Source organism: Canis lupus, chromosome 18, assembly GCF_011100685.1.
Source record: "Canis lupus familiaris isolate Mischka breed German Shepherd chromosome 18, alternate assembly UU_Cfam_GSD_1.0, whole genome shotgun sequence".
NCBI lineage: Eukaryota > Metazoa > Chordata > Mammalia > Carnivora > Canidae > Canis > Canis lupus.
In genome coordinates, this window is record NC_049239.1 from 48,832,882 (window position 1) to 48,850,453 (window position 17,572).

Consider the following 17,572-nt stretch of genomic DNA (forward strand, 5'->3'; position numbering starts at 1 on the left):
TTCAAAAGATTCAGCTTGGGTGGTTGCAGCACTAAGTCTCCAGACTACAAGACTGGGTCTCTCATTTGCCTCCTTGGTGAGCCGCTATGCTCCTGGCCTGCGACGCCATCAGAAGCTGGACCCAACCTGAGGTCCTGCAGGCACTTAGGAAAGTGGGGAAAGTGCACATACTTGCCACAGGCAGTGTTCAAGTCCCCTGGGGAGCCAGTAGCCCCACAACCCCTCCAGCCCAGGGTTCCTGGGACATGTGGCTAATGTCAAATGCCAGGTACCATCTTGGAGCACCCTCAAGGAAGAGCTATGCCCCCCGACTGGTGGGCTCCTGCCCGGCGCTGGGACCTAGCTCTGCCCTTAAGGGTGAGGGGGGCAGCCAGCTGGTCTTCCCAGAGGCAGAGACCTGGCACTGGTTGGATACCTGCCTTCAGGTACTACCCCTGCTTCTTCCTGGCTTCTAGCTTAACCAGAAGGAAAAAAGACATCGAGAGCAAGGACCCCCCCGCCACCTGCTGCCTGCTTAGGCCCTGAACCCCACAGCCTACTAGGTGATGAAGGGCCAGATGCCCAAGCTGAGGCCTACAGATGGAGGCCCCAGTCTCTCCGCCTTGCCTCCCAGCTGTGTGACCTCCCTGAGTGCAGAGCCCACCGGCTCCAGGCAGCCACACTCAGGCCAGGTCCCTCTCCCACTGCTCTTGGGGGGCCTCATTAGAGTGAGTTCGAGGCCTGGAGCCAGCACCACATCTGATGGTTGCCCCAGTTGGCAGGCAGGGACCACATCACAGGACACTGTTCTCTGTCCCCTCCCATCCCCTGGCTCCCTTTCTGGGGTAAAGGATTGGAGGTGTGGGGACCTCCCTGGACCTGGGGCTGGGCTCACAGGGGGTGACCCAGGGACCCTATAGGGCTGGGGGGTGATCCGGGGGTGAGGGCACCCACAGCAGAGGTCTTGAGGACTGGGAGCTGGTGGTGAAGCGGGGGCTGGGACCAGGCCTGGGGGTGCCCATGCTGGGGTCTGGAAGAGACCAATTAGTCAAATGGCAGCAGTGACCATTTGGAAGCAATTAACAGGGTCGCTATTACCACATTACACACCCCCCACCTGGTTCCGAAGTGGAGGGGAGAGGGGTAGAGGTCGCTACAGTGTGGGTCGTGCGGCTGCCCCAGCACAGCACAGCCCACCCCCGAAAGACTTCGTGCATGAGATCCCTGCCTTGCCAGGAAGACACCTTGACATCAGGCACCCATCCCTCAGCAGGGCCCAAGCATCTAGGTCTGGAGCCAGGCCCAGGCCTGGGAGGGGGGGGGCTGGGGTGCTTCCCGGGCCAGGAAACACTGGGGCGGGGAGCTCTAGATGATGAGATTGGTGAGCAAAACCTGGATGCTGGAGGGAGAGGCTGTGAGCAGTGGGGTGCAAGCGGGTGGGCAAGTGCCCCCTAGCACTGGCAGAAGGTGGTGGTAGTGGGGAGAAGACAGCTCCCTCCAACTGCAGGGTAGAGGCCAACACCAGGATCCTGGGAAGAGGAGAAAACATGGCCCAGAAAGCTTTGCTGCCTCAGAGAAGTCACACTGACAAAAATGCATATGCGAGCCAGGTCCCCCAGAAGGGACTTCCAGCCATGGGCACCCTGCTGTCCCCGCACGACTGCCAATACCGCTCTATTTCGCTCTCAGAGCCATCCTGGTCTGCATAAGAAACTATGGTCCCTGTTGATGGGGCATGGTCTGGGCCCATATGGTGGCAGGGACCTTTGCAGTACTAATTCTGCTGAGTTCCACTGCATTTGAGGCATTTTATACATGAGGACCCAGCATCTCTGAGGGGCAAGGCTGCGTGGCCATTCATTCATTCATTCATTCACTCAAGGAATACTGTACTGAGGAGCTGCTGTGTGCAATCGCAGGCCAGGTCTGGGAGTGGAGCCCCAATGAGTAAGTTCCCCTCTTGGCTCTGCCCTTGGGGGCTGCCTGGAGGCTGTCCTCCATCCTCTGTCAAACAGGCACCTGGATAAAAGTCTGAGGCTCTAACAATCAGTGGCCTGAACTTTAGTTTGTTCACAGGTCTAACTAGACAGATTCTGGCCTGGAGTCACCACCTCAGGGATTGAGGTGCCGGATGATGCCCTGCGAGTACCCCACTGCACCCCCCAGGGTCACTCAGGCCCTGGGCATGCTGAGGTGGGCTCACTGGGGACATGCTGCTCTATTTGGGTTAGGCCAGGGTGGTAAGAAAGGTCCCAGTGGAGTGTGTTCATTCCTGCAGCTGGGGGGACCCCCTGGTGCCCTGCACACCTGCCCTTCCCCTAGCAAGGACCAAGGTTGCAAATCCTGATGCCTGTGGAAGGAGGGATGCCAGCCCATCCAGCCCATCCCAGAGCCACCAGACTTGGAGCCGAGGCTGTGGCCTAGAGCACTGGCCCCCAGTAGACCCCTGGCCTCCATGGGTGAGCTCCCTTGCTTGAGTTGAGCCTGCGAGTCTGTGTCTGAGCAGCTTCTGGCCAGGGGGGCTGCTGGAGGTGGAAGCCAGGGCTGCGAAGAGGAGGGAGGCGGGTTGTGGCTTTTCCCAGCGCTATACCCACAGTCCTTCACTGGGATCCCTAGGGGCTAGGGTCCCCACTCAGTCCAGGGGCCACCCAGGGGCCTCTACCCTGCAGCTCCCACCTCCGCAGGGATATCCGACCTCTCCCGCCACTTCTCCCCTCTTTCCTCTCCTTCCTCTGTGGTCACCAGATTCCTCAGGCTTTTTCTCAGATCATTCCTGGAATCTCTTGCCTCTGTCTCTGCTACTGGGTCTGTCTGTCTGTCTTTCTCTTCGCGGCCGGCTCTCCCGCTCCCCGGGGCCCTCTGGCGCCGCGCCCCTTCCTCTGGCTCTCCCCAACCCCTCTCTGGTCCCCAGGCCCCTCTCGGGCCGCCGGCTGCAGGGACAGGACCCTCAGAGGCCCGCCCGACGGGAGCCAGACGAGAGCCAGCCTCGCCCTGGGGATCGCGGTGCGCAGCACCACCCTGCACCTCCCTCAGGCCCGCAGCACTACGTCCAGGTTCGGGCGGGCAGCCCAGGGAGCACCCCCGACCCCGGGGGCCCCCACGCGCGCCCGCGCCCGCCCGGGGCCTCTCCGCCGCCGCCCTCTGCGGCCGCCTTCATTATGCACCGCCTCTAATGGGCGACTGTCAGCGCGACTTCCCCGCGAGTTGCTTCCGCGGACATCCGTCATCGGCGCTCCCATTGTACCGGGGATTGATGGGGGGCGGGAGGGGGTGACAGGGCCTGGGGCGGCCGCCTCGAGGCCTGGGTCTATAATTTTCGGAGGCATAATTGGCCTGGGGGAGGGAGCGGGGGAGGGGCGGGAAGGGACCTTTCAGAGCCCGGAGGGCGCGCGGGGGCGCGGGGCGCACGGCGGAGCGGAGCCGCGGCTCGACGGCGCTGCGCGGGGGGCGAGAGTGCGCGGACGGCCCCGGCCCTCGCCCCGCGCCCCGCACCCGGCACCCGGCACCCCGCGCCCCGCGCCCCGCACCCCGCGCCCGCCCCGCGCCCCGCCGGGCTCCCCGCCCCCCGCGCCTCCGCCTGGGGACCACGTCGGCCTTTTGTTGCCGAACCGTCTTTTCTTTCAGCGCTTTGCGCAGCAACGGAAATTTCACCCGATCCTCGGTGAAAATTAAAGGAGGTGCCTCTGCCTCTCCCTCTCTCGGTCTCCCCCTGCTTTCTCTGGCTCTCCCCCCACCTCGGCTCCCTCCCGCCCCTCCCCGCCCCTCCCCCCCCCCACCCGCCGCGGAGCCCCAGTCGGCACCGCCTGGCTCGGGAGCCGGCTCGCAGCGCCTCGCCTCGGCCCCGCCGCCCCTTCCATGGGCGCCGCGCTCGCCTGCAGCCGCCGCCGCCGCGGGGCGGGCGCGATGCCACGATGGGCCTGATCTGGCTCCTGCTGCTCAGCCTGCTGGAGCCCGGCTGGCCGGCCGCGGGTCCCGGGGCGCGACTGCGGCGCGATGCGGGCGGCCGCGGCGGCGTCTACGAGCACCTCGGCGGGGCGCCCCGGCGCCGCAAGCTCTACTGCGCCACCAAGTACCACCTCCAGCTGCACCCGAGCGGCCGCGTCAACGGCAGCCTGGAAAACAGCGCCTACAGTGAGTACCGGCCCGCGGGCAGCGGCGGGGTCCCTGGGAGCCGCGCCCGCTCGGGGTCGGCGCGCCCACGGCGCGGAGAGCCGGCCGGGGGGCGCCCCGCGGGGTCCCCGGCCCACCCCTCGCGTCGGGGAGGGCAGCGCAGGGGGCGCGGGGGTCTCGGGTCCGAGGGGACGCGCGGACGGCGGCGCGGCCCGGGGGCTCCCGCTCGGAGGGGTTCGGTGGTCCTGACACGTTCCAGCCCTTTGAGTTCCTCGGAGGAAAGGCGGTGGACGAGGCATTTATCATTTTCTTTATTATTTTGATGACTTGTCCTCCCGCGGACCTCGGGGCGCCCTGCCGACCCTCCGCGCTGCTGCATCGCGGCCGCCCAAGGGGCCGCCCCGAGGCCTCCTCCCCAAGACCCTCGGCGGGCCGAGCGCGGCTCCGGGCTGCGGCGGGTAGAGCCATCCCCGGCCAGAAGCGCGGAGCCGCAGGCAGGGGGGCGCGCCGCCAGGGGATGGGGGCGGCGGAATTGGAGGGGGCGCCGGAGGGACGCCCGCCCAGGTCTGGGGGCACAGGTCTGCGGCCGCCCCGGCCCGACGGCCCGCCTGGCGCTCCCGCCCCCGGAGGTCCGCGGGGCCCCAGGGTTTGGCTCCTCTGGCTGCGCGGGCCGGGCTCGTGCAGAGACTCCTGGAGGGGATCCCGGAGCCCGGCACTGAAGCAGCTCCGCTTGGCGGGGAGCAGGAGGCCCGAGCTCTGGGCGCAGCAGGAAAGCGGTGGGGAGCCTACAAGCTGGGCCAGAGGCCGGTAGCCTGCTGCATCCCACGGCCGAGGGTGGGAGGGGGTGAGGTGGATTGAAGGCCTTGCGGGAAACCACTGCTTCCCCCAGGACAGTCGCAGCCCTGGGAGGGCATCTTGGGAGGACACCTCTGGAGCTGAATGCGTTGGGTTGGAGCCATGTCCTGGGCGTCCCCATGCACGGAATGGGGCTCCTCTCACAGCAACACCCCGGTGCTCTCAAATCCAGACTCCCTCAGAGTCCCAGAGCATCAGAATTCTCTGGGTATCCAAGGCAGGCGTCCTGGAGTCGGAGGAGGGCACATGTCCTCGACCACCCCTGTCCGACATCCAGACATGCGCCTTTCTGGTGACCCAGTGGCTCCTTGGAATCCACCCAGCCTGAGTCCTGTAGACCCGGGAGACCTAGGTCCCCAGGCACCTCCAGGGGCAGGAGTCTGGGTCCTGAGATTGCTGCCTTGCTGGGGCGGTCAGGGGCGCTCCCAGAGAGGTGCCCCCTGGAGAGGGCATCTCTGTGGCTCCAGCACCCCAGGAGCCCTTCTAGGGGGACAATGGCCCTACTCAGGCCTTTGTTGGAGGACCTCCAGTGAAAAAGCACTCCTGTGTCCAGAGGGAAGGGTAGGGGAGACTGAAATGTCCTTACCTGCAGTGGGGAGTGGGAGAGCCCGGGGAGCTTCCTTCTGCGAACTCCAGGGTCTAACCCCACTTCCCGCTAACACCCTGTGTCCTGTTTGGACCCTGCCCTGGACCAGTACCTCCTGCCCAGGTCCACGGCCAGTGAGTTATGATGCAGTGCGTGGATTGTATTATCAACTGACTTCATGAAGGGCCCCAGCTTCACCCCTGCCCCAGGCTGCTCAGACCCTTCAGTGCAGTGGGAGAGCCCGGATGCTGGATCTGCAGCTGGGGCTCGAGTTCCAGCTCACACCCTTATGTGTGGTCTTGGGAAGGTCACCTCACCTCAGCAGCCTCAGCTGGCGTGTGTGTCAGATCAGGAAACTGACTCACAAGGTGTTGTAAGGCTCCAGTAAACTCCACATCCTGCAGGACCTCAGTCCCTGGCAGAGTCGGCACGTAGAAATGCTAGTTCTGTTAGTTCCTCCCGTGTTTGAATTCTCCGTGGACAAGCCTTCCCTGCTCTTGTTTCATCGCCCACCCAGTGATTTTTCCTTCCCCTGAACTTCCCAAGTCATCACCCACCTCCCCCCAGAGTGTGTGTGTGTGTTTCCCTCCCCAGGCCTGGGTGCGTCTTTGGGCCGGACCAGTGGGTGCTCAGCCATCCGCACCCAGCACTGGGCTGTATGTGAGGTGCAGGGAGTGATGAGCCTCCACAACTCTTCCCAGGTATCCTGGAGATGACGGCGGTGGAGGTGGGCATCGTGGCCATCAAGGGGCTCTTCTCCGGGCGGTACCTGGCCATGAACAAGAGGGGGCGGCTCTACGCTTCGGTGAGTCCTACCTCTCCTGCAGGCACGCGTGCGCGCAGGGCAGCCATCTCCCTTGGACGTCTCTTCAGGGGACAGAGGGGACATGGGCAGTATCATGCTTTGTCCAGGGATCCACAGGACCCCAGCTGGACGAGAATCTCAGGCCCCGGGTCTCGACACCCATGCTGCTTCAGCTGCTTCTGTTGGAGGCAGCTGCCAGTTTGATTGGCTTGGACCATGGCCCACAGGGAGGACCCCCCACCCCCGGGGATGAGACTTATGTTCTCCAGTGCCATTGGGTCAAAAAATGCACCTCCAAACATTTTCTCAAGGTGGCTGAGAACAAGGCGGAGATTTTCCCCTGAATTTCCACTAAAATAAACGGACCCAGTGAGCCTTAGGGCACAGCGTGACTGTGTATTGGGCAAAGCTTTTCTGTGCCTTCCTGGAGGGAGGAGAGAGGCAGGCAGGGCATGGCACAGCCAGTTCTCCCCAGGATGGAAAGGCAAGAGCTGTTAGTTCTTAGGACCGAACACAGAAGGGACCCAGGACCCGTGTCCCAGGCACATGGATTTGGAACCCAGTCTGTACACCGCCCGAGGCCTCTGCATCAGAAAAGGGTCCCATGACTTTGTGGGCATTGGCAGTGTCCTTCCCTCAAGGGCAGAGGCGGGGATGCACGGAGTAAAATGCATGTAACCAGGAAATTTGCTACCTCCAACTAGTCATTACGTGCAATTCGGCTGATACCTCCTTGGGCAATGAGAGGTTTTCCATCCGCATGTAGCCTAGACGACGCAGCCCGAGGACCATCTCCCTGCACCCCCTCGCTCCACTCAGCCTGCTGGCAGGGGACACATGCCAGCCTCTCCCTGCCCCTTCGGAAGTTGGGCGAAATGTGAGCAGGAACAGATGCCGGAAAACACTCCTTTAAGCTGCTTCTTTTATCACAGTTGGTTTTTTTTTTTTTTTTTTTTTCTGTTTTGCTAAAGGAAAAGCAAAAGTTGGGATGCGCCCATTTGTTTTCTCTGACCCAGGGGCTACTTAATACAAAATCAGGGACCCTCTGGTGCCCAGCGTCTCCTGCGGGTGCTCCCAGAGTCTGCAAACACCAACTGTGGCTTTTAAGGACGTGCCCTTGGGCCGGGGGCCGTTATAACATTTTCTTGAGGTGGACTCTGGCTCTCCCAGAGCCTCAGCCCTGTGCCGCTGGGGCCCAGGGGGCAGAACTGACTTTCCATTCCTGAAGTGGCCTTAGGCCACCTGCAGACACCCGCGTCCCTTATGGAGAGGGGCCCCGGTGAGGAGTTCTTGTTGCTTGGCAAGGATGATGCAGGTCCTGCTGGTCCCGGGGGCCCTCCATCCCCCCTGGGAAGTTCATAGATTGGGCAGGGAGGGCTGAGGGCTGAATCAGACGGGGAAGCCTAAGGACTTCCGCACTTCCTCCGTGGGGGACCCAAGGCTTTGGGGTACGATCAAAGCATGATCTGGGGGATCCCAGTTGGTCCGAGTCTACCTGTGGCTGCTGTCACTGAGAGCTGACAGTGCTGGCTTTCCTCCCTCTTTCCTTCCTTCCTTCCTTCCTTTCTTCCTTCCTTCCTTCCTTCCTGCCTTCCTGCCTTCCTGCCTTCCTTCCATCCTTCTGTCCTTCCTTCCTTCTTTCCTCTGCCCTTCCTTCCTCCTTCCTTCCTTCCAACCTTCCTTCTGACCTTCCTTCCTCCCTCCTTCCTTCCTCCTTCCTTCTTTCCTTCCTTCTGTCCTTCCTTCCTTCTTCCTTAATTCTTCTGCCCTTCCTTGTTCCCTTCCTTCCTTCCTTCCTTCCTTCCTTCCTTCCTTCCTTCCTCCCTTCTTTCTTCCTCCCTTCCGACCTTCCTTCCTCCTTCCTTCCTTGTGTCCTTCCTTCCTTCCTTGTGTCCTTCCTTCCTCCTTCTGTCCTTCTTTCCTTCCCCCTTCCTTCCTTCCAACCTTCCTTCCTCCCTTCCTTCCTCCCTCCTTCCTTCTGACCTTCCTCCCTCCCTCCTTCCTTTTGACCTTCCTTCCTCCCTCCCTTCCTTCCTTCCTTCCTTCCTTCCTTCCTTCCTTCCTTCCTCTCTCTCCCTCCCTCCTTCCTTCCTTCCTTCTGACCTTCTTTATTCCTTCCTTCCTTCCTTCCTTCCTCCCTCCCTCCCTCCCTCCCTCCCTCCTTCCTTCCAACCTTCCTTCCTGTGTCCTTCCTTCCTCCTTCCATCCTTCTTTCCTTCCTCCTTCCTTCTTTCCTTCTTTCCTTCCTTCCTCCATCCATCCATCCATCTGGTGTTCATCCTTTCATTCGCTAGACCCATGGGCATTTACCATATGCCACACTCTCTCTAGGTAGATCTTCAGGATCTTACTAAATCAGGATCTTACTAAAATGTGAATCCGCTGCTGTCGTGGCCTCCAGGAGTGCCATCACCCCCCAGGTTATCACCCAGGTGCCTTGGCCCCCACAGGAGCTGCCCAGACCGACCGTCTTCTGCTTCTACCTTCTACCATCATTCCCACCGCAGCCTCTGGAACTTCTCTGGGTTCTCCAGAACAAGCTGTGCTGGTCACCCTTCCATGCTTTGCCCAGATTGGAATGCCCCCATCAGAAATGCCCCCTAGAAAGTGCCCATCTCTCCCTAATGACTCTCCCCTAAATGTCACCTCATTGGGAAGGTCTCTCTCAGCAGCATCCTCCTCAGTCCTTGGCCATACTTCCTCCATACTCCAGCACAACCCCTGCCTGGTCCGCTGGGGCTCAGCACCAGCTGGGGTAGCAGCCGTGCCAGCCACCCCCACACGGCCCCAGGCTGGCTTTCCTGGAGCAGCTCCAAATGCTAGCCGAGCCTGAGAAGGAAGGGCAGCCTCCCCAAGGTTGAGGTCAGGCAGTGACAAGCAGCACTTCGGCAGGTGGCACCAGTGGGTGGGAGTGACTGGAGGGAAGGCCCTTGTGGGGCAGAGGGTCTGGGGTGGGACAGCAGGAACCAGAGAGGTGTTGGGAACTTTCGCTGCCGTAAGTCATGGCTGGGGTGCCCTAGCGTCTATGCCCCTGTTCCTGAGCCGACAGCTTCGTCCTCGTCATCCCGACCTCTCTAGGAGCCCCTCTGAGGTACAGGCTCTGCCTCCCCCAGGATGCCCTCCAGAGGGCTTGCACTCTTCACTCTTTGAGGCTTACAAGACTGGGTCCCCTTCAGTTGTCCCACAAAGCGCCTCTGAAGCAAGAAAGGCCACTCTCTGCTTCCTGACTCCTGGGCCTCGGCCATGGCACAGAGAGGCCTGGGAGAGGAGCCTGCTCTGCCCCGAGGTCCTGACAGCTGAGTGTGGGGACCAGACACTAGTGTAGGCATCTGGCTCACCTGACCCAGATGAAGCACAATGAGCACCAAACACCTCTTTCCCGATGAAGTACAAGTCCAGAGAGAAGGATGGGGTGCTCCAGCTAAGTGGGAGTGGGGGATGCCTCTCCCCATAACCTCAAGCCCTCTCTGCTCTCCCATCCCTCAGGGGATGCCCAGAATGCCCTGGGTCACGGTACAGATGCCACTGACGAAGACCAGGCCTGGGGTGGTGGCAGACCCCAGATCCCAGGTTATGATGCTCTTCTGGTCTGTGCTCAATTCCTCATAGTGTGGGGATCAGGGGCCGTCTGGGGGTGAGTGGGTGGGCTCAGGGTGCCAGGTCACAGGCTGCCCAGTTCGTGGGTCTGGCCCCGACCAGCCTGTGGCCTCCCTGAGAATGGGCCACCTGCACTCGGTAGCAGCCTCCTTCCCCCTCTACAGATGGAGACAGACCATGAGGGTCTTGGGCTCGTACTGCCCACCTCCCCCTGCCCCCCAGCACTGACCCCCACAGCGTGCAAGGGAAGCCCCAGGGGTACTTGGCATGCTCACCTGCCTCCAGCTCAGACTGAGGCCACACCTGGGTTGGTGTGAGTCAGACTTACTACCCCCCAACTCGGGGGCACCCCACTAGGTAACTCAAGTCCCTTGAGTTATGAGTCTGTGCCTCTCTCCTCTGGATGCCTGTCTCAGAGAAGCCAGGGACCCAGGCCCGGCCCATGCTTCCTAGCCTGTCCCTGACCCACATGGGTCCCCGCTCCCCTCTCCCAGCAGTGGTGTCCTCTACATCCCACTTGTGTGGGGACACCCCCTACCCCTGGGCTGCCCTGACTACAGCAGTGTCTGTGCTCCTGGCTTCTGCTCCATGTGCGTGGGGCAAGGACCCCGAGGCCAGGCAGCTACTCTCAGAGTTCAAGGCCCAGAGTCAGGACCTATGCTCCAATTTAATGGAGAAGCCAGGCTCATGAAAACCCCGCCAGACCCCTTCCCGTCCTCTTCCCAGTCTTCATTTCTTTTCTCTTTCATGCACATTTTCCAAAAGCAGTCTGGGTGCCATCCTGTTTCTGTGATCAGACATCCTGCTGATGTCCAGGCCTCCTGCAGAGATTGAAGGCAGGCCCTGCCTCTGCTCTGCTGAGACAGCCACACATCCCTGTGCTGGGACATCTCCCCCACACCTAGTCAGTGTCCACAAAAGGGGCCAGGGCTGGGGGGCCACTCCCTCCAGGGGCTCAGGAAACTGTGCCGGAGGAGGACACACTTAAGTTGACCCAGGAAAGCTGAGTCCACCAGACTGGGAGGAAGGGCGGGCACAGCCTAGGCATGGGTGTCATGGGTCAGATAAGTGCTGGACGGGGCAGGAGGGAGGGGTAAAGGAAAGATAGGTGAAGGGACAGGGGGACCCCTGAGACCCAGTCCCCAGCCTCCTGTGGGGGCCTCCGCGACCTCCCCAGCAGTTGACAGAGATGTCCCGGCCCCACAGGAGAGCTACAACGCCGAGTGTGAGTTCGTGGAGCGGATCCACGAGCTGGGCTACAACACGTACGCCTCGCGGCTGTACCGCACGGCGCCCAGCGGCCCGGGGGCCCAGCGCCAGCCCAGCGCCGAGAGACTGTGGTATGTGTCCGTCAACGGCAAGGGCCGGCCCCGCAGGGGCTTCAAGACACGCCGCACCCAGAAGTCCTCCCTGTTCCTGCCGCGCGTGCTGGACCCCAAGGACCACGAGATGGTGCGGCTGCTGCAGAGCGGGGCCGGGCTCCGCGGCGGCCTGCCTGGGCCCCCCGGCAAGGGCACCCGGCCCCGGCGGCGGCGGCAGAGGAAGCGGAGCCGAGGAGGCCACGTGTAGCCCGCCAGGCCCAGCGAAAGGAAGGCTGTCCGTGTTCCAGGCCAGGGTGGGGGGCGCCCAGCGCGCGGCCCGGCGGGTGCAGAGGGTCCACCAGCAGGTGCGGGGCGTCCACCGGCTTGGCAGGCCGTCCTGGCCTCGCAGGTTTCCAGGACCCCCCCTGCTTCTGCCCGCTGGTGTTTTGAGGCCCAGCCCTCCCTGATTCTCTCACACCGGGTCAGATCAGAAAGGAGTCGGGGCTCCGAGGGAGGGCTGCGGTAAATGCGCACAGTTGCGGGCTTCCGTTGGCCAGGAGCCCCCTGGCCCACGGGGAAAACCGACTGCGGGAGCCTCCCTGCAGCGCAGCTGTGGGACTAGTGGGCGTTCGTGTAACTGAAACATTAAAGTATTTTATTCTACTTTGTTATTTAATAGATTATAATGCAGCCTGAGGAGACACTCGCATTTTTTCCTGGAACATATTTGCTTGTGATGATAGCAGCGTCTGTGCCAAATCACTATTTTAAGATGGAAGATTGTATTCCGAGGAATTAAGCTAAAGATGCATTTTAATCCCCCCAGTGTGGAAAGGTGCTATTTTTTGAAACTAATGGATGGTTTGTGTGGATGGAGGGAATAGGCTAATGCGTGTGTCTGTGCGTGTGTGCTCCTGTTCTGTCCGACTGGACTGTACGTACATGTGTCCATGCACACCCGTGCTGGGGGGAGAGAGAAACTGGCTTACTTTGTTTAGAAGTCCAAAAGACCCCCTCCATCAGGAAGCTGTGTGCTTCTCCATGGACAGTTTTGAGCACCTGTGCTACATGCCAGGTACGACTCTCCCTGAACTCCCTTTATCTTGCAACCCACCACCAAAGCCTCGAGCATTCCTGTCTTTGCCTAAGAAAGCAACTTGGGGACTTAGGGAGGAAACATGATTGGCCAAGGTCCACAGCCAGTAGGTGGCCAGGTTCTGTCTTAGAGCAGGTACCTTCCCTGCCTGCCCCCCTCACACACCTGCTCCCCCAACAGTGGCGGTGGGTGGGGTCACCTGAGGCAAGCCCCATGACAGCCACAGGGCCTGGGCAGTGGTTCACTTGTTGGACTTTGTAGGGGCAAAGGGATGTAGGATGCGATGGAGCAAGTGCCACCATGGCTCCCATGTCACCGATGAGGAAGCAGGTTCAGGTGGTGAACCTGCCCCTGGAAACAGAGTTGATGGAATGTGGCAACATCATACCCACGCAGCCCTCAATGTGACACTATTGACGGATGCTCCCTAATGGAAAAAGGAGACATTCGGGGCACTTGGGGTTAATATTTAGAATAGCTTGGGTGGGAGAATGTGCTTTTTTGCAGCGTGGGCTATGCTTGGGAGAGTCCAAGCAGCTTCAACTCAGCCATGGGCTGGGAGGGAGTTACGGGTTGAACTACATGTCCCCAAAGTCACCTCAGTTAGGGGGACTTACTCAGGACTCCGAGCATGGCCTTACTTGGAAATAGTGCCATCGCACATGCAATCAAGTAGACATGAGGTCACGCTGGAGTAGGCTAGGCCCCGATCCAATATGACTGTGTTCTTGGAAGAGGGAGAAATTTGGAGACAGACCTGAACACAAGGAGACGCCATGTGAACATGGATGCAGAGATGGGGTGATGGCTTCTCAAGCCAAAGACGATGGCAAAGATCGCCTGCAAACCAGCAGCAGCTGGGGAGGAGGCCTGGCATAGACCCTCCCTCCCCACCTCGGGAAGAAGCAACCCTGGATCTTGGGCTTGTGGCCTCCAGGACCCGGAGACAATAAACTCCTCTTCTTTAAGCTGCCCGGTCCATGGGACTTTGTTACAGTGGATCCGCTGTCTGGCAGCTTGGGTGGACCTCCACATGAGGGGGACCCTGCTTCTGTCAATTGGCAGGGAAGGTGTAGATCCCCAGGCTGAAGTCATTGATTCCCCAGCAGGGTTCAGGGGGAGCAGCAGTGAGGAGCCCATCACACACTGACACCAGCCCCATTTAACTGGGCCTTGGGGTCCTGAGGTGCTAAGGATGGGGCCGTGGTGGGTTTCAAAGGGAGACACTCACAAGCAACCCCATCCCTTTCTCCTTTTCAACCCCAGATGCTCTCCCAAGCAGATTAGTGTTTTCTAAGCAGGGAGAGTGAACCCAAAAGGGAAGAAGCATTGAGGGTCAGTTTAAAGGCTCATGGGTGAATGCAGTGGAATCCAGCCCCATCCTCCCATCAGTAAGAGCTGCTGTGTGCAGGGACTGGGGAGGTAGCCTTGTGCCCAAGGGCACCCTGGGTGTGAGGGGCATTCACCCCGCATGGGAAGTGTCACAGTGTCACTCACCGACTGGGTGGGAAAGCCAAGGCTCAGGAGGAGGCGTGACGTGACTGAAGGTACACAGCTCCCGAATGGGGGCTGAGGGCCAGTCACAGGGGCTGCCCTGTTCTGCTCTGCTTCCTGAGCTGAGACACCTGGTCTGGGCCCCAGGAGGCCCCCGATACCCTGCAGGAGGAACATGGGTCCCCCCCATGGAGGGAGCCATTGGCCTGCCTGGCTTCCCTCTGTCCAGTTCTCATGTCTGCAAGGACTCCCAGGCTGATGGGGCTCTGCCCTGGGTGGGAGTCTTGCCGTGGCACCCCCGGGGACATCCTTGTGCACACCCAGTGCTTTGTCACACCGTCCAGACCACCAGCATAGGGCTGAGCCAGACTAAGGTCTGTGACCACGGGGACACAAAGGAGTCCCCAGATCCTCTGCATCCCCTGAAGCTCCCATGTTAATCACTGCCTTGCCTCCTCTCTTCTTGGCCTACACAAGGCTCCTGGGAGTCATGGGGGTGGGGCGATGGGCACGCAGGTAGGACCCCTGGGGAAAAGAAATTAGGATGGGAGATGGGGCGTTGTGAGCCGGGCACCCTTCACTATTTGGCCTGGACCCTCTTTTGTAGGCCTGGAGTAGGCGGAGGCTGGAGACCGAGTGCCCGCAGCCCCATGAGGAGATGCCATCTGAGCCAGGCCAGGGCCCCCAGAGGCTCCAGTGATGACAGCCTGCCACTTTCTCCTGCCTTTGCTGTCACCCCCACCTGACCAGCCAGGGGGAATCGAGTGAGGAGGAGAAGGGTGGACAGATTGGAGCAGGGTCTTTGCGTTCCAGGGTCTCTGGGACTTTGGGTCAAGAGTGTGCAGGGATAGGGCTGTAAGCAGGGCAGCTGCTGCAGGAAGCTGAGAGCAGTTGCTCCAAAAGTCATGCACAGAACAGGCAGGTGACCTAGCAAGTCTGCTTTTGGGAAGACACTGGAATGAACTGGAAGCAGGGACTCGACAGATGTTTGCTCACCCGGGTTCGTAGCTGTGTGTTCACGATAATCAATAGGTGGGGAACCTAAGTGTCCATTGATAGATGGTTGGATGAGCAAAGTGAGGTCCAGCTCCACAATGAGATAGTACTGGGCCTTAACGAAGGAAGAAGTGCCGACACCTGCTACCGCACAGAACCTTGAGGCCACGATGCTCAGTGAAATAAGCCAGACGTAGAAGGACAAATGCTGTGTGGGTCCAGTCACACGAGGTCCCTGGAGGAGTCCCATCCATAGAGACGGAGGGCAGAAGGTGGGCGCCGGGGCCTGGGAGGAGGGGGAGGTTGTGGAATTAGTGTCTAATGAAGACAGAGCTTCAGTTTGGGAAGAAGAAAAGTACTGAAGCAGACAGTGGTGGCGGTCACCAAGACCGTGAAAGTCCTCAAGGGCACGAAATTGCACTCTTAGAAGTGGATAAAATGGTAAAAGAATGGCAAACAACACTGCAACGCCTGGAGTGCTGGAAGCATCCAGGGTGCTCAATAAGCAGTGTTCAAGAAATGAGGGAGTGGCCAGCCTGTCACCCTCACCTGTGCAGAGCTTGCAGGGCAGGCAGCAGGTGGCCTTGGAGGCTACGAGCTGTTCTGCTCGCCCAGACCCCGTCCACTCCCCACCCTCCCAGGACAAAGGCGGCCCCACCCATGTGAAGCCAACAGACCATGGACCCGCGGCCTGGCCCCCTGAGCCTGGGCCTTGGGCGGCTCTCTCTGGGTGACCCAGCTTCAGCTGCTCAGAGTGGGCCTTTGAACCCTCGGCAGGGTCAGAGATCTCCCACTTCCCCAGGGGCGGAAGGACTCAGAAAGGTGAACAGGGGTCTATAATTAGTGCCCACCCATTGGAGGGTGACCCTGCCCGGGCCACATTCCAGGGCCGAGCCAGATATAGCAGTGCCCGAGCTGACCCCATCCTCTCAGGCTGCAATAACTGGGATGCTGGCATGGCCCACACTTGTGCCTGAGACCCCAGGCCAGGCGGCGTGTGCACATCTCCGAATGGGACTGTGGGGAGAGGAGCATTTGGGTGAGGAAAGCCAGTACAGGTGTCGGTTTAGACCCACTGACCAAACACTGCCTTGGCCACTTCTATTGTCTCAGGATTGATCGTGAGAACCCAGGATTGGCCCCTGCCTCTCCCTAGCGTAGGTTTCCCCATCTACCAAATGGGCTTCCCCAGTGGCCATCGGGACCCCTGAGGAGACACAGTGAATGGTCTATCAGAACAGCTGCGCAGCCGTGAGTGGACAGAGGAGAGGTCGGGCACTGATCTTTCCAGCGAGGGTGGGAGATGCACCGAGAACAGAGTGTACCTCACCAAGGTGCCTGTTCTGTAGTGTTATTTGAGTGGCTCAAAGGTGAAGAATGAATGGAAAATTTCATGGGGGGCCACACCAGGAATGCTGATGGCAAGGTGGGAGTTCCTGGGAAACCTCATGCCTTATGAGCAGGCTGGTTTCAAGATAGAAATTTCATACATTTATTTATTATCACTGATACAATAAATACATTTATCTACCCCCTTGTACATTTAGGAGAATGGCACTGTGATTCTCCATCCATCTACTTACCCATCCATCCATCTACCCATGTATCCACCCATCCATCCATCCACCATCCATCCATCCATGTATCCATGTATCCATCTGTCCATCCACCATCCATCCATCCATATATCCATCCATCCATCCATCCATCCATCCATCCATCCATCCATCCATTCATCTACCTACCCACCCATCCACCCACCTACCCACCCATCCATCTATCCATGTATCCATCCATCCACCCATCCATCCATCCATCCACCCACCCACCCATCCAACCATCCATGTTTTCATCTGTCCATCTATCCAGCCAGCCAGCCAGCCTCCTGGAAGATAGAGACATAACTCTAAAGTGGCAGACAGGGAACAGTGACCTGGAAAATTTCAGGAAAAACTGGGGCAGTTCCCTGTTAGTGAGGACAATGGGACACCATCAGTTAGAACCGCATTCTCAAGAACCTTGTGACCAGCCAGCCACCATCTAGATGACAGCTTGACAACATCCTCATACCCCTTCAGAGTTACCCTGGGGGAGTGGAAAGGTACAAAATTAAGAGCCGATGGCCTGGTTGGAGGAGATGGGATGGCAAAGGACCTGGCTTCGTGGCAAGGGCTGTTTGGGATCACAACCCTTGAAGTTGGGTCAACCTGGGTCTCCACTGAGGCTGACCCAGTCTCGATTCATGACTTGTGAGACCAGGTAAGATGCTCTCCTCACTCTGAGCTTCCGTTTCCTCCTCTGAAATAGGGACAATAAAGATTCAATGTCATGACCTTTTGCAGAAGAGAAAACGGGTCAGAGAGATTCAGCGGTTTGTGTAAGGTCACACGTTCAGCAAGGTGGGGGGTCACACCCAGGACCAGGAGGGTTGCTGACTGATACATGAGGGGGGAACCTGCTGGGAAACCTGCCCTGCTCATTAGATTCTTAAGACCGGCCTCCTTTTTCATGACAAGACACTTCTCTCTGACCTTCCTCCCTTCGTGAACTCTTACCATGCACAAACAGGTCTATCTGAAAGTTCAAAATTCTTGTCTCAGGAGAGCCGGCTGAACCCCTAAACACACAGCAAGGCTTGTGTAGCTTTGTCAAGAGTCGTCTCATCACCAAGATATTCTTCTAGCCACGCCTGCCTCCTACCTCCTGTGCCTCTCATTCTTTCTCCCTTTCCTCACTCCAGCCCCACTGCCCCG

At 59.7% G+C, this 17,572-nt stretch overlaps 1 protein-coding gene across 1 annotated transcript; it reads left to right on the forward strand.

Moving 5' to 3' along the window:
• The first annotated feature begins 3,890 nt into the window (after nucleotides 1-3,890).
• FGF3 (fibroblast growth factor 3) lies at nucleotides 3,891-11,501 on the forward strand. Its single transcript, XM_038564491.1, has 3 exons — nucleotides 3,891-4,110; nucleotides 6,232-6,335; nucleotides 11,139-11,501. The coding sequence occupies exons 1-3, from the start codon at nucleotides 3,891-3,893 to the stop codon at nucleotides 11,499-11,501; spliced, it is 687 nt and encodes a 228-aa protein (XP_038420419.1).
• Nucleotides 11,502-17,572: the final 6,071 nt, after the last annotated feature.